The 15,324-nt window shown below is 31.9% G+C and overlaps 3 protein-coding genes across 4 annotated transcripts; 1 reads left to right on the forward strand and 2 right to left on the reverse strand.

The window, feature by feature from the left end:
- Positions 1-108: 108 nt before the first annotated feature.
- Positions 109-8,731, reverse strand: LOC123685037 (histidine--tRNA ligase). 2 transcript variants are annotated; one of them, XM_045624600.1, is made up of 14 exons: positions 8,509-8,650; positions 8,116-8,234; positions 7,832-8,044; positions 7,535-7,756; positions 7,090-7,296; positions 6,724-7,024; positions 6,227-6,504; positions 5,892-6,101; positions 3,341-3,556; positions 3,061-3,282; positions 1,382-1,588; positions 1,022-1,322; positions 691-959; positions 109-403 (listed from the first exon to the last, which is right to left on the reverse strand). In XM_045624600.1, exons 2-14 carry the CDS (start codon positions 8,221-8,223, stop codon positions 212-214), a joined length of 2,946 nt encoding a protein of 981 aa, XP_045480556.1. In that variant the 5' UTR covers positions 8,224-8,234; positions 8,509-8,650; the 3' UTR covers positions 109-211. The 2 variants fall into 2 exon arrangements, with proteins under 2 accessions (XP_045480556.1, XP_045480557.1); XM_045624601.1 differs by lacking the exon at positions 8,116-8,234 and having other exon boundaries at positions 8,509-8,731.
- A 219-nt stretch (positions 8,732-8,950) lies between these two features.
- Positions 8,951-9,745, forward strand: LOC123685038 (ATP synthase subunit g, mitochondrial). Its single transcript, XM_045624603.1, has 2 exons — positions 8,951-9,348; positions 9,408-9,745. Exons 1-2 carry the CDS (start codon positions 9,309-9,311, stop codon positions 9,665-9,667), a joined length of 300 nt encoding a protein of 99 aa, XP_045480559.1. The 5' UTR covers positions 8,951-9,308; the 3' UTR covers positions 9,668-9,745.
- Positions 9,746-10,440: 695 nt separating this feature from the next.
- LOC123685039 (synembryn) lies at positions 10,441-13,896 on the reverse strand. The gene is made up of 8 exons (XM_045624604.1): positions 13,640-13,896; positions 13,443-13,582; positions 13,007-13,240; positions 12,787-12,949; positions 12,352-12,690; positions 11,882-12,125; positions 11,482-11,705; positions 10,441-11,237 (listed from the first exon to the last, which is right to left on the reverse strand). Exons 1-8 carry the CDS (start codon positions 13,715-13,717, stop codon positions 11,067-11,069), a joined length of 1,593 nt encoding a protein of 530 aa, XP_045480560.1. The 5' UTR covers positions 13,718-13,896; the 3' UTR covers positions 10,441-11,066.
- Positions 13,897-15,324: the final 1,428 nt, after the last annotated feature.

Genomic DNA, 15,324 nt, shown 5'->3' on the forward strand with positions numbered 1-15,324 from the left:
AGACAAGTTCCAGGAAAAGGAGCAACGAATAATATTAAAAAAAGGAGGGGATATCTTTTGAAAAATAATGGATAATGAATATATATAAGCGAATGAATACCATATCTATTCAATTAAAAATTTTTATTGATTTTTTTGCTTTATTTTGAAACAGTGTTGGTATTAGCAAAATAAATAAAAACACTTATGCATTAAAATAACAATTCAGTTATCACGATGAACCATTAATAATAGGTTTTGGTAATCTATTTTTCAGTGCTATCGATATACTGTTCCTTAAAATATTTGCCTTGGTTCCCCTTATGTCATCTTTCAACTGAACTACACCATTCTGAATTCCTGATTCATCCAATATAACACCAAACGGAATACTGGAATTGTTACATTTTTCTAATGGAGATACCTGGAACAGAATTAATTGTCCTAAGAAATGTTTCCATGTTAGCTTTTTTCATGATTTCTTCAAAGTCTTCATCATATACTATTGTGTTAAAAAAGTCTACTTCGGGTCTTAAGAGACGAAAGCTACATACACCGTGCCAGATAGCTTTTTGATGAATGGTATTGCTGCACAAAACTGCCTCTCAAATTTGGCATAGATATCAGTTAAGAGTCGTACAAGATCCATTAAGAGCTTTTCATTTAAATCACACACAGTACTTTTTGACCATATCACTCTACCTTACTAACCTTTATGCCGTGATCTTCTAATTCTTTACATAGCTTATTCACTTCTTCGTCTAGATTATTTTGAATTTTTTGTACATAAACTTGTACATCTAATTCCCTCATTTTATGGAAGGCAGCAAACTGACGCTCGAGTAAAGCGAAAATTCGATCAGCTCCGACTGAAAATCCAACACAGGGCACACTTTTATTTTTAACGTCAAATGTACCAACCAAGTTATCGTATCTGCCACCACCTGCTAGTGATCCAAAAATAGGATCAACTGACATATCTAAAACACAAAAGAAAAGCAATTTGTAAAAATGCCATTGTTGAAAGTTTTTTTTCAGTTACCTTGTTCAGGTAATACTGCTTCGTAAATTATTCCTTTATAGAAATCCAGGTTTCTTGTTAGACCAAGATCTACTACCACTTCCTGTGTAATACCAAATAAACTGCAATACTCCAAAAGAAGTTTGACATCTTCAACTGCTGCCGCAGCTGCTTTATTTTTCATCAGTTCTGGATTTTGCGACAATGCATCTACCAGATCAGTAGTTCCGTTATTTAAAATGTATCGACCAAATTTTATTGCTACATCTTCTGTAACAATCTTTTCCCGAACAATTTCCTCTTTCACTTTGATCCAAGATGACTGGAATAAGATTTATTTGCTTCAAATCCAAAAATAATTAAAATAAAATTGATAGTTACCTTGTCAAGTTTACTCAGAGCAGAATAGATTGTTCTGAATTTATCTGTTGGTACTCCACAATATTCTAAAATTCCATCCAGGAGCGCCGTATGATTTATTTTTATGAAAAAGGCTCCTACTTGTAAGGATTTCAATATTTCGTAAATAATCCTGATGCAGTGAGCTTCAGGTATCATCGGATCATAAGAACCAGCAATGTCAAAATCCTAAAAAAACTCTATGATGAATTCAGCACTTCCTCATTTTATATGGAAATTAGTTTTGAATGGAAATAATACTCAGTTCCCATCAAATTATAAGGTTTTTACTTTTTAACTGATAATGAGATAAAAATTACAATTAGACTTATGTGGTTATAAAGGTAAATATATACACCAATGACTCGACGTTCTAATATGGTTAAGCATTAAAATTTACAAATTTTTTGTTGACATAGGATATGGCCCGTATATAACCTTGGTTACTATGGTTAGTAATATGGTGGTCCATATATGTCAAATTCCCCAAAAACCGGTGACTATTTCCTCAAACTTCGGTGAGTTATCTGTCATCATAGCAACCGTACTTTCATTCTGGTTAGGTTCGGTAACCACGCCCACTCTGGTTGGCAGTACGCTCTATTAGTGCGACGTCACACACCGCCATTTTTGGTTCTCCTGTCAGTGTTCGGAATCCAAACAAATAAATTGTCATTCAAATTAGTACGGTGTTGTTGAAGGAATTGGCTTATTTTCATATATAAGAGTATTTGAGGAACGATTTCAGTATTAATTGATAGACAGAAGGATAGAGGTTAATAACAGTGAGTTTGAATCCTGTATCATTCCCCAGATTTTGTAAAAAGCCGTGTTTATTAGTTGAACTTCAAGTTCGAACTTACTCATATCAATCTCGAGCCTTCTGTCTATCAATTAATAGTAAAATCGTTCCTTAAATAATCTTATTTATCAAAAAAAGCCAATTTCTTCAACGAAAACGTACTAATTTGAATGACAATTTGTTTGTTTGGATTCCGAACACTAACAGGAGAACTAAAATGGCGGTGTGTGACGTCATCACTAATAGAGCGTGTTGTCATTTTAATTTGCATATTATTGTTAATGAATATTTTCCATGACATTTAACACTCAAAAACTTTATTATTTTAATTATAAAATAAATACCCTTCAGAGCAATTAAGAACTATTAGTTATTTACAAATTAAAAGAGATCAACCATTTATAACCTCCAAAATTCTGTAAATGAAAAATTTGTTGACCATTGACAAGTGTCAAGCGGTCCGTAAATACGAAGCAGGTTACCTCAGACATTGAAAACCACTATTAACCGCACTGAAATTCTCGGCGATATACGGACCACACCCTAAGTATCCTGTTTGTTATTGAATTTTCTGATTGCATGGAATAAATGAACTCTTTTTAGGGAGCAAATTTTAATATTTTCGAAAAATTATTGAGGTCTATCCTGCCTAATTCCATTATTTTTCAATTAATATTCTTCTATTTTGAAAATTGAATTTATTATATTAAAATAAATTGATGTAATTCTTATTATCACCAATATCAAAAAACACTAAGTTTCACATTCCTGAAAAAGTTAAATGTGAAAATTCCTATTCATTTCTGTTTGAAGGAATCTGAAGGTCGATTATTGGAAATTTAATTAAAAACATACTCACTCCGTGATAGAATTCCCTGAATACTCCATTTTCAAGGCACGGATCGTCCCTTCTATAAACTTTGGCAACCTGGCAACATACCATACTCATTTTTTTATTCATTGCTAAATATCTAGCAAACGGAATAGTTAAATCGTATCGAAGAGATAACTTTTCTCCTCCTTGATCTTTCAGGTCATAGATCAATTTAGAATCGTCTCCATATTTCCCAGATAGAACTTCCTAACAAAAAGATGAATTCTTCAATTCGGATTACTTCCTCCCGAACTACTCAATTTACCTTCAATTCAAAAACTGGAGTATTTATGGTTTCAGCTCCGTGCTTTTTGAAAGCTAATGAAATGGTCTTTAGAATGTATTTTCTCAGCTCCATCTGCTGTTGAGAAAAATCAATAGTTCCTTTTGGAGTATCTTCTGTGAATTCTTTAGAGACTAAGTGGGATTCTTCTTCAATTTGGGTGTATAATTGCTTTAATTTAGTTTCTTCTTCCCCTGTCTGTAAATTATTATACAGTGAAACCTCTACTAACGGACACCTCCGTTGAGCGGACACCTCTATTGAACGGACGCATTTTCATAGTCCGGAATTCGGTAAATGCAAATCCTTCATATGGTACCCTCTCTTGGGCGGACGCTCCCTTGGGCGGACACGGACACCTATTTTTCGTATACTAGGTTTCGAAACTCTCCCTTGAACGGACAACCGAAACATATGCAACGTAAATATTTCATGAGAGGCTTCACTGCGTACTGTGCAAACTGTGTTCACATGGTATCTGTGATTCACAAAGGGGGAATCCCCGGTTGCAGATGATAATCAGCATCGGCTTTCATGGTCTAGTTCCGTATAGTTTGATCTTCCCGATAGCGTGTCCGATATATTCCGTTGAGAAAGCAGAAATGTCTACAAAACGTCGAGTATTGACTCTCGAAGAGAAAATTAATGTAGTGAATATATACAATGAGCAAAAACTTAGTGTGAGAGAATTGTCTAAACGTTGCAATATTGGAAAAACAGCGGCTGCTGAAATTGTCAAAAAGAGGAGTGAATTATTGGATCAGTGGCGTTCTAATGACAGTAAGAGTAAAAGGCGAAATTTTTTAAAACCAACGGGCTCAACTATTGACAAGTGTTGCTTTGAATGGTTCATCAAGGCGAGAAATAAAGGAATTCCGTTGTCAGGTAATTCATTTCTATTTATAACAAGAACCATCTCCTAAAAACGTTCTGAATTTTAGGGCCCATCATTCAATCGAAAGCAAAAGAGATTGCGAACAATTTAGCCTATAAAGACTTCAGTGCATCCTCTGGTTGGCTGGAAAAATTCCGTAGAAGGCATAATATCGCTTTTAAAGCCATATCAGGGGAAGCTTCAAGTGTAAATCCAATAGACGTAGAAATGTTCTTGAGTAAATTGCCCATGTTACTGAAAGATTATTCACCGCGAAACATTTTTAATGCTGACGAGACAGGGATATTTTTCCGCGCCTTAAAACATGAAAAATGCACCGGTGGAAAATTATCTAAAGAAAGGCTCACGATACTTCACTGCGTAAATTTGGCTGGAGAAAAGGAAAAACTCTTGGTGATTGGGAAGACTAAAAAGCCCAGAGCTTTCAAGAACATTAATGTGAGTGATTTACCAGTTTTTTGGAGGAGCAATAAAAAGGCTTGGATGACATGTACAATAATGGAGGAATGGTTGAAAAATTTTGATAGAAGAATGGGTATGGAAAGGAGAAAAATTTTGTTATTTTTAGACAACGCGAGTTCTCATCCGAAAGACATACGTTTAACAAACATTCAGATAATTTTTTTACCGCCGAATTGTACATCCGTCGTCCAACCCTCAGACCAAGGTATCATTAGGAATTTCAAAACTTTTTATCGAGCACTAGTTGTGAAAAAATTGTTGTCTGAAATTGAATCAGTTAGCAAGGCTGAAGTTCTTACAAAGAATATAAACGTACTCGATGCTATTTATTATATCAAAACTGCCTGGCAGAGAGTAACAGAAGAAACTGTTAGGAATTGTTTTCACAGAGCTGGATTCAGACAAGAATCAGTCGAACAGACAACGGAAAATGATATTTTTTCAGCTGAAGATGACATCCCTCTATCTGTTCTACAAGACATATGGAGAAATGCGCGAACGATGGGCTATAGAGATAATCAAGTCGAAGATTTTATCAATATTGACACAGATTTGATGATAGAAGAAATAGATGAAAACGTTTCTATCTATAATGCTGGCGAAGCAGATCAGTCTTCCGGTGAATCGGACGAAGACCCAGTCGAAAATGAGGGTATTCCAAAGAATTATTCCCAAGCCAATGGCATTTTGAAGACGTTGAAAGGGTTCGCCAAGAATAAAGGAGACTCAAAGGCAGTAGAGATGCTGTCTGAGTTAGAACTTCATTTCAAAAATCAAGTTTCGCGAACAAATACACGCCAGACATCATTATTGGATTTTTTCTCAACCACTTGAAATATTTGCATATTCGTTTCTTTTAAATATGTTTTTTTCTAAAATTTTTTTGTTTTACAATATATACGTATATATGTCCAGATCTCTCGTTTTATTGAATTCACCTTTCAAATATTTTGTGGGCAGGCCCTCCCTTACACGGACACCTCCGTTGGGCGGACACTTTTTCACGGTCCCAATGGTGTCCGCCCAAGAGAGGTTTTACTGTATATATTTGAATGTCTCTGTTATTCAAGTTTTTTGTTATTAATAATTTTCTATAATGAAAATGAATAAATAATCTAAGGGCATTAGGTACATAATGCATCTGAATAATAATTAATATAAATAAAGAATAATAACCATGTAAGATTTCTGCAATCTTTTTCTTAATTCGTCAGCAAGAAGATCACTAGATATCTCTACTTCTTCACGGGTCGATACTTCTCTCAACTTGACTACACCACGCTGTATCTCTGATTCACCTAATATAACAACATATGGAATTTCAAACTCCTCACAATGTTGCAACTGAGCTAGTAACTTCGGATTCTTTTTATAAGAAAATCCAAGCTGAAAAAAATATGAAATACTTGTTTGAAAATAATCACTATACTTTTACTGAATTATGAAACTCGAAAACAGATTTCTATTATAGAATTTCCACAATATCGAAAAAGTAACAATAATACACCTACCTTGAAGCCTTCCTCACTCAATTTCGTACACAACTTTATCTTTTCGGAGAATAGATTCTTCTGTGCAGTTGCCACATACACTCCTACTTCGGTTGTTCTCCTTTTCTTATTAGATGCAGCTAATTTTGCCTCAAGTACAGTGAAAATTCTCTCTACTCCAATTGAAACACCCACACATGGTACCGTTTCATTTTCAGAATTGAACATACCAACCAAATTATCATATCTCCCACCTCCAGCTACAGATCCAACTGAAATTTCATCATTTTCTCCAGAATCTAAAAATAAGAAGAAAATTGCAGCCTCACAAGAAATATTAAAAATTTCCTGAAAATATTGAGTTTCTATGTCTTTCTGTATATGTCCAGCCAAACAGAATCAAATTTGAGAACAAAATCATCAGAAGTGTGTAGAACCTTAACGTTTGAGACCATTCCCCGCTCAAATTAATGAATTAGATAAAAAAGTTTTTAAATTAATGAAAAAATTTCCTGTACCTTTTCCAGACAATATTGCTTCATAAATAACTCCTGTATAATAGTCGAGTCCTCTCGCTAAACTAAGATCAAAAGAAACAGCACCTATTGTCCCTTGTGCTTCACAATACTTCAGCAGAACTTTGATAGCTTCTAGCCCTATGACAGCCGATTTACTCTTAATCAATTCCTGATTTTGTAATAGTTGATCAACAAGTTGTGCGCCTCCATTTAAACGAACATATTCGCCAATTTTATCCGCAACTTCTTCTGGCAAACCCTTTTCCTCAACCATTTCTTTTTTAACTTCCAACCAAGGAGACTAAAATGAAATAATTCACCATTATCCATGTGATCTCATGATATTTTCAAAAACCTATTCTTTACCTTGTCCAACTTATCTACTGCAGAACAAATGCTTCTGAATTTTTCTGCAGGAACACCACATACTTCTAACATACCATCTAGTAAAGATCTGTGATTTATTTTTATTACAAATGGTTTCAAATCTAATGCATTCAGTATTTCGAATACAATCTTAATACATTCTGCGTCTGGTTTCATGGGCTCATAATTACCAGCTACATCAAAATCCTGCAGACAATTATAAACAAAGACATATTAATTAATTAGTTTACATGACAAAAAATGTTCAAGGATTCATAATTGAAATTAATATTCAGAAATTGTTAGAATGTTTTCAACTTAATTTGATTTATTCTGCTTCTCTGTTAAGTAATAATAATAGTCATTTGAAATAAAATGAGAATAAATTAAATTACAATAACTGAATTATTATGTTGAAAAAAGTTTAATATAGGTATATACTCACACATTGATAAAATTCCCTAAACCGTCCTCTTGCAATTGAAGGATTGTCTCTTCTATAGACTGGGGCAATTTGGTAACGTTTAAATTTCTTGATTTTGTTTTTTCCCAAATATCTTGCAAATGGTACAGTTAAATCATAACGAAGAGACAATACTTCTTTATCATACTCTTCTAAATCATAAATCAGTTTTGAGTCTTCCCCATATTTTTCAGTTAATACTTCCTTTAAAAAAAACAAGCATAAATTGCATTCAACATTTAAATTCATCAGAGTTAATTATTTAATCAATAAACAAACCTTGAATTCAAATAATGGAGTGTCAATTGTTTTTGCACCATTCTTTTCAAAAATTGATTCAATTATATCAAGAACGAATGTCCGTAATGCCATCTGCTGTGGAATAAAGTCTCTACTTCCCTTTGGGGTCTTAACAGTGAATTTTTGGCGAACATTTTGAGAGTCACTAATTTGAGCTTTCAATTCAAGTAATTTCGTTACTTCTTCTTGTATCTGAAATAAATTATGGAATTCATGATAACCAATTTAAAATTAATATCCTCTTCTACAAAGTTTCAACTAACCTTCACCTGCTTAGACATATTCCGTAATCTTAATAAAGGAAAACATGGCTTATTAAAACGAACAGGACTAGCAAATTGAAATATCAATTTTAGAGCCATCATTCCCATTGGTATCAACACTTTGAAAAAGTTGGTGAAATTAGTTTTAAAATATAGAAATCAAGACATTCATTTGATAATAATTTGATCAAGAAATCGTTCATTATAACTAATTGTTGAATTTTATTGCAATAATAACAATGTGTTACGGATTATCCTTGCGAAGAAAATTAATTTTTACCTTGTGTTATTCTTGATTGAAAAGAAAATCTAAATAGAGTAATTTCAATTCAAATCATAATCAAAAATGCCCTTTACAACAATGATGCAATAATAATCATGTATGAAACTTACCCTTTCTTTGTCTTCTTTATCTGCTTTAAGCTTGCGAATTAAATCCCCTTGAGCTTTAATCTGTTCTTCCAGAATATCCCTGGTGGTCATGTTTGTAATTCAAAATTTCCGGGTGATTTAATACATAAAAAATAAAACCTGTTCACTTGTGGAAGGGACCAGATGGAAAGACATGCACCAGTAGTAACACTTTGTGTTCAAATCGCAGTGAACGTGCAATATCGCAACTGAAACAATCTAATTAGACTGTAAAAACCTTTCACTTCGCGTGAAACTAAGAACGTACGATATTTCAATTTGAAAAAATCGCTCTACCACAATCTCCGATTAGATCATAGAATGACAGTATCACACGCTGTAATAAATCCTCAAACCACGTTGATTGTCTTTTTTATTCAGTAATTTATGGACATAATTCCTGCAGAGAATTATTCCGAAAAGGAAAATCTTCCGGTGAATTGTGAATGAAGGTTTCGCCATTGAACAATAGATGACTCTGATGGCAGTAATATAATCTTCTGGGTGATCAATAACGAAATGAATGAATATTCTGAATTTTGGTGAAAATAATCGTGGATCTCATAATAATAATTAAAATTTCGGTAGATACCGAATTTTAAAGAGAAATGATCACTTATCTCTGACCTGACAAATGACATAATTGATTAGATTGTCTATGATGTAAAGTCGTATGTCGTTTTTTAAAGAAATTTGACAGAAGACCCATTGAACATTAGATATTAGATAACTAATCAGTACCAAGTGAATATTATATTTAATATTCATCATATTATTCAATCATGGCATCACTAGCTAGCAAAGTTGGTCCTTTAGCAGCCAGTAAGTTTGATTCATTTAAATATAAGATAACTTTTATTACGTAATCCGACGTCTTCTAGGATTACTTGAAGAAGCCCGACCAAAATTCGATGTATTTATGAAATACGCTAAAGTTGAACTTGCTCCACCAACTCCAGCGGATATACCTCAAATAAGATCAGGTATTGCTAAAATAGTACAAAGTGCAAAGGCTGGTGCTTGGAAGCAAACCACTGTTCGTGAAGCATGGTTGAACACAATGGTAACAGTAGAGGTACTCTGCTGGTTTTATGTTGGTGAATGTATAGGCAAACGTCACATTGTTGGCTATCATGTTTAAACCAATTTGAATCAATAATTATTGTAGTTTATTGTAATATGTCCACTGTCGAAATTAAAAGTCGGAAATAGACCAGTATATTTTTTATGCTTGAAGAATTCCTCACCTTTAACATTTGTTGGTAAATGCATTACATGAGATTGTATCCTCTAGCAAGTGAATAAGCTGCAGTTGGTAATGATCGTACAATAGACTGACCATTGTACAGGATAGAAATTCTATCACTCAAGAGCTAATACCAGAGATGGATATGGTAGCTATCGAAATATACAAACATTTCAATATACTTGGCACATGACATGTCCTAAACACTTTTAATTATTGTATCTTGTGGATCAATAACCATTATTAGTGCAAGATAACCATACTTTTTAAGCTCGTAAAAAAAATTTATAACATATTTGTTGGTTTTGTGAATTTTTGGAATATTGCCTCATATTAGATTCTAATATATCACAATTATTATTATTGACATGAGGGAAGGGTCAAAAATCGTTCATAGTGCTTGGTTATTGTGATCAAACTAAACCTTTTAAAAGTGGAGAGGATGAACCGCCTATCCAACTAATGGAGAAAGTATAACTACCATATCTGGACGAAAACAACTGATTTCCAGGAATCCAATGCAATCAAATTAGAATCTTTAACCTCTGAAAATTCTTACCACAATTGTAGAAGAAAAAAGGATTAGACCAAGGCTAGAAAGCCTCTATCCAAATTGTAGTTTCTGCGTGAAAGTTCTTAGCTGACCCCCTTTTCAATGAAATAAGATCTTGATTAAAACAGAATTTATTTCTCACGAGTAATAATATTTTAATAATACATATAGATATTTATGACTCAATAAATTAACCGCTACAACATTCAATAGTAATGGGATTTTTGATAATAATAATAATATATAAGTTTAATAATTATACATAAAAGATAAAGAGACATGCTAAAATAATTTAAAAATTAATATTTCCTTTAGGCATCAGATGACTACTTTTTCAGACTTTTAATGTTTATCTTGAATCATTTGTAATCTTTTCGTGACCTTATCGGAAACAGAAAGAATTATAATAGTTCTGGTGAGCTTCAATTTAGTCAATGTACTCATAGTTTTCATTAACTGATGACATCATATCTAAGTGGTGCTAATTTCATTTTCGTTACAACAACAAAGTAGTACAATATACAGAAAGAAATCATGTGAAACTACAATGACAGAAACAGTTCCGGAAACAAAATTTTTGTTTGAAAGCTGATTAAACAAAATTAACAATAGAATAAAAAATATTTAAATAGAACTGCAACAAATCCTTGAATATAAACTATTTTTTCATTTAAGTTTTATCGACATACACATTCTATCTTTTTAGCACAATATCCTAGTCCTGATTCGCTGAATCAAATCTTATTCTACTGATCCTTGACAACTGTCTTTTTTCTTCAAGCTATTCTGGAACTCTAAAACATGCTCGATAGGCACTGGCCTTCCATTTTCATCTATTTTACATGGTTTTATGGTACCCTCTCTTGTCAAAGCATCCATGAGATTAATTATTTTCATTGCTTCATACTCTTTCTGCAATTAACAAATTGAAAGAGTTAACATTTTACAATATAGTTTATTTTCATGTGTTCGTTTTAAAAGAAATAGATAAACTTGAGCTGAGAGTGGTTACCGATTCACTGATGAAAAATTTGAGATCAAACTTGATTCAGTCTGGCAGTTGACATGTACACAATAATGTTTGTGGGGTACTAAATTCATTGCATTTATTTGTGAAAACAAACAGAACAGATATTGTTGAAAAAACTAATCGTACCTGTTCATCTGACATTCCATCCAAGACATCAGTATTTGATGGACGATAACAACCTAATACCGGGTTGATCATATGTTTATTTTCCGCATATTCTTCTGTTTCACTGTCCTCGCTATCAGAGCTAAACTCTGCTGCTTCAGCATCTTTCTTGCCACCAAGCAAACCTCTTTTTGCAAATAAACCAGCTGCATTTCCAAATCCGGTATATTTGACCATACGTTTCACTAAATTTTATAAAAGAGAAGAATTTAATTTAGAAAAATCAAATTATTATCAATAAGCTAAATGACAAATTTTCATAGGTCCATATTTTTCATACTATCAAGAAGACTAATTGATGAGTTATTATTTTCTTATTCAATAATTATTCATTACTAAAACTAAATGAACAAAGGCTCACCATTTTTTTTACATAAAACGAATAAAAATTCTGCTATGATATCCTTTAGAATTGTTACAGGAGAAGTTAAAAAACGGCACAAACAATTTCTCAAGGTAGTTCCTTCTTCAGGAAGATTATACACATCTCTGAGAGGTGGTAATATTTCAAATCGCAAATATTTTCTAATTATCTTACTTCCACAGGCTCCATTGTATAATACTGTAACTGTAGGGGAAATAATTTCAAGTTGTTGATTTACTGGCTGGAAGTAGAAGTTAATAAATAGAACAGAAATCAAATAAATGTAAAATATGAATAATTATAAGTCAGAAGTTTGTATAAGTTACTGATTAAAAATGTTTTAGAACTCATAACGCAGAAGTATTTCCAAAATTTTTTCAATGTATGTAATAATTCGGGATTCAAGAAAAGTATAATGAAAAAATTTTACAAAATAACAAAGAAAACTTGCTTTCATCAAAACTTACATTATCTGCCGAAATTTTAACTCTTAATAATTCCACAATCATTTTCACAGCTGATAAATCATGCCCATTGTATTCTAATTTCTCTCCAATACACTCAACAGAATCTATCGGTGGTATTAATTCTGTGTAAAAGGTATTAGGTATATTTGTCAATAAATTTATAACATTGGTCTGTAAAGTTATACGTTCGACCTCAGATTCAATAGGTAACATTAAATACTTCCGTAAAATTTGTACCAATTTTATATATCTGTCTGATTGTTCATTACTTGGTTGAATTTTCAGTGTCAAATTAAATAGAGTCTTAAGAATTTCGCATGCCATATCCATTGATTTATCCTAAAAACAAGAGATTTTAAAGGAAAAAAGGACTTAGAATATGAATTTATGATAAGTTATAGCACTAGAGGGCAAAAAAGTTCTGAACAAAATTACATTATCTTCAACATCTTCGAAAATAATATCAAGATATTCCATTAAATTGATAGTAGCATTCTTTTCTTCTCCCAATATTTTTCTCGTTTCAGGGCGTAAAGCTGTGATGATAAATAACAATTTCATATCAAAGAATTTTATGTCTTCTGGGAATGAAGGTTCGCTAAAAAATTTTATTATACTGTATCATCCCTCAGAAATATATAATATCAAGACATACCTATAGAACTTAATTCTATCATTGATATTGTATAAAATGTCATTTTCACTACATTCTCGAACAGCTTTATTATTGTTGAACACCAAATTACAAAGAAATTTCTCTGCTTCCACTGCCACAATGCTTGTCTTTTTTGTGAAATTTATTTTATCTCCATCTAGGCCAATAACTCTTTTCAATAAAGTTAGCCAATCATTAGCTTCAAATAATTGGTCTAGATTTGCTTTTTCTCGACTGAAAAAAAAAATGGTTTTTACAATGTAATGGCATTTATAAAACCATTTGCGATATTTTACCCTTGAATGTGTACAATAAATTTTATGGTATACCAATTTTATTACATAAAATTCAATTTGAAAATTATTATCTCCCCGGTTTTTTTAGTGATTAGATGTGAATTAAGTAAAAGAATAAATTGGCTAAATACACAAATTACCATAAAATTCGAAGGGCTGAAAAACAGTTTGCTTGTATTTCCTCATCTGAAGAGGTGTTAGCCATGTTGTATAAACTATTCCATAAATCAAATCTCAAGTTGTTCTCGTTCAATAAGGGAAAAGAGAAAAAATTTTCTGTCTAAAAATGATAATTTATTATATTGAATTTTCACATATTTTCATAAACTTCTACTACCTGAGAAATGAAAGTTTTTAAAGCTTTTTTGGAATTTTCATTTTGGGCAATTATAGATTTTATATTCGTTTCATCCATGTTGCAATTCCTCAATAATCACAAAGACGGCAATAAAAGATAATTTTCAATTTTGAACTGTATATGAATTCTGTGTCACTGTCAGAAATTTTCCGGAATCTGTGCAGTTTTCCTTTTCAAAAGTTTCCTGAATCAATATGAAATATGAAATACTTGCAGTCACAGATTACAGATAATTTTCAGTATTCTGCCATAGAAGTAGATATAATAGAAGAAGAAAGCTAATGAACTAATTACGATAATTATATGTTTGAATGTATTTATTTGACAAGTAATGTTTTGAGGTATTCATCATTAATCCTCTAAGTTGATACTTAATTTTTCAGCATTTTGATCTTTTACACCGTAGACATTTGATTAAATTTATTTGAGCTACCCACATCTGATACTTTAGTTGCAATTATTGATTAAATAATGACAATCAACATCATTTTATATTGACGTATTTTTCTCTAAAAAAAGGATTTTACTAAAATATTGATAAACTCAAAACATCTCTCCAAATTTTGTAACTGTATGTCTTAGGAAAATCGGAATCGCTTTGTCCATTTCTGCTTAGAAAAAAACCTTGTCTGTGTTCCTTCGGATGATCGAGAATCTTCGGACTCCATATAACAAGTTCGTGTTTCTGTCGTGTTCTTGTTCGCCCAAACAAGAAACTGGACGACCGAACAAAGGCATTTTGACCAAAAAACAATAAAATTGAGTTCTCAAGAAATTATATTTTTTAAACATATACTTGAGTGAATTTATAACTCAGGTGAGTTAGTCAAATTGATTCTTTAGTGATGCATCCATTAAAGAATAAACCGTTAATCTTCATTCTCAATAACGCTGGTAATGCGTCACCTATTGCAATTTTTTTCTTGTTAATCATTTTCATGTGGGAATTTCCAAGGATCATCTTATTAATTTTCAATGTTATTAGGAAAATTTTTGTTTACCCTTCTTTTAGTAAAAAACAACTAAGGACTGACGAATATTGCACTAGTTGTTTCTTGCCTCACCTTTCCATTAATCATGAAATTAGTTTTTTGACGAAAGAAATATATTATTGAAGTGTTTATAGCTTTCTTTGGCTATTTTAACATCTTTAGGATGATTGGAGTTTTGATTATGTGGAAGTTTTAAGGCTAGCAACATCAAGGGCATTGACCCTGAGATGCATGAAACTGCTTTTCATGGCGGAGTTTTGCAAAAACTAGCATCAATCATTCTTGTGGAGGAGTAACATTCTTTATTTTGTGGAAAAACTAATAATATCGTCACTTTGAACTGAATAATGGCTTTTTTCATAATTAACTTAATATTTGTTACCCCAAATTTAATGCTATGCAACTAAATTATAACCATTTATTTGAAACTTGTGAGGTTTGTTTGGATCAAACATGCTGCATGAGACTCATTTGCAATTCTATCTTTTCTGAAGAAAAATGTTTGCCTTTTGCCAGTATCATTAATTAAGTTTTTTAGATTTCAATCAAGAAGGGAATAATATTATTTGAAGTACTAAGTATATTGATTGAAATCCTTGAGAAGAAGAATATGAGAAAATGTAGAAGCACTTTTATTGATTTTTTTAATCATTATATTTTAATTTGTAACTT

This window comes from Harmonia axyridis, chromosome 7, assembly GCF_914767665.1.
Source record: "Harmonia axyridis chromosome 7, icHarAxyr1.1, whole genome shotgun sequence".
NCBI lineage: Eukaryota > Metazoa > Arthropoda > Insecta > Coleoptera > Coccinellidae > Harmonia > Harmonia axyridis.

What these genes read in the sequence shown, in the direction of transcription:
- LOC123685037 (XM_045624600.1), bottom strand. Translation starts at nt 8,223, where the DNA reads ATGGGAATGATGGCTCTAAAATTGATATTTCAATTTGCTAGTCCTGTT. An exon ending in CTCTGAGTAAACTTGACAAG is followed by an intron (nt 1,323 to 1,381) that starts GTAACTATCAAT and finishes ATCTTATTCCAG; the next exon opens with TCATCTTGGATCAAAGTGAA. An exon ending in TAGAAGATCACGGCATAAAG is followed by an intron (nt 404 to 690) that starts GTTAGTAAGGTA and finishes ATTCTGTTCCAG; the next exon opens with GTATCTCCATTAGAAAAATG.
- LOC123685038 (XM_045624603.1), top strand. Translation starts at nt 9,309, where the DNA reads ATGGCATCACTAGCTAGCAAAGTTGGTCCTTTAGCAGCCA. An exon ending in AGTTGGTCCTTTAGCAGCCA is followed by an intron (nt 9,349 to 9,407) that starts GTAAGTTTGATT and finishes GACGTCTTCTAG; the next exon opens with GATTACTTGAAGAAGCCCGA.
- LOC123685039 (XM_045624604.1), bottom strand. Translation starts at nt 13,717, where the DNA reads ATGGATGAAACGAATATAAAATCTATAATTGCCCAAAATGAAAATTCC. An exon ending in TCGAAGATGTTGAAGATAAT is followed by an intron (nt 12,691 to 12,786) that starts GTAATTTTGTTC and finishes TCTTGTTTTTAG; the next exon opens with GATAAATCAATGGATATGGC. An exon ending in CGTTTTATGTAAAAAAAATG is followed by an intron (nt 11,706 to 11,881) that starts GTGAGCCTTTGT and finishes TATAAAATTTAG; the next exon opens with TGAAACGTATGGTCAAATAT.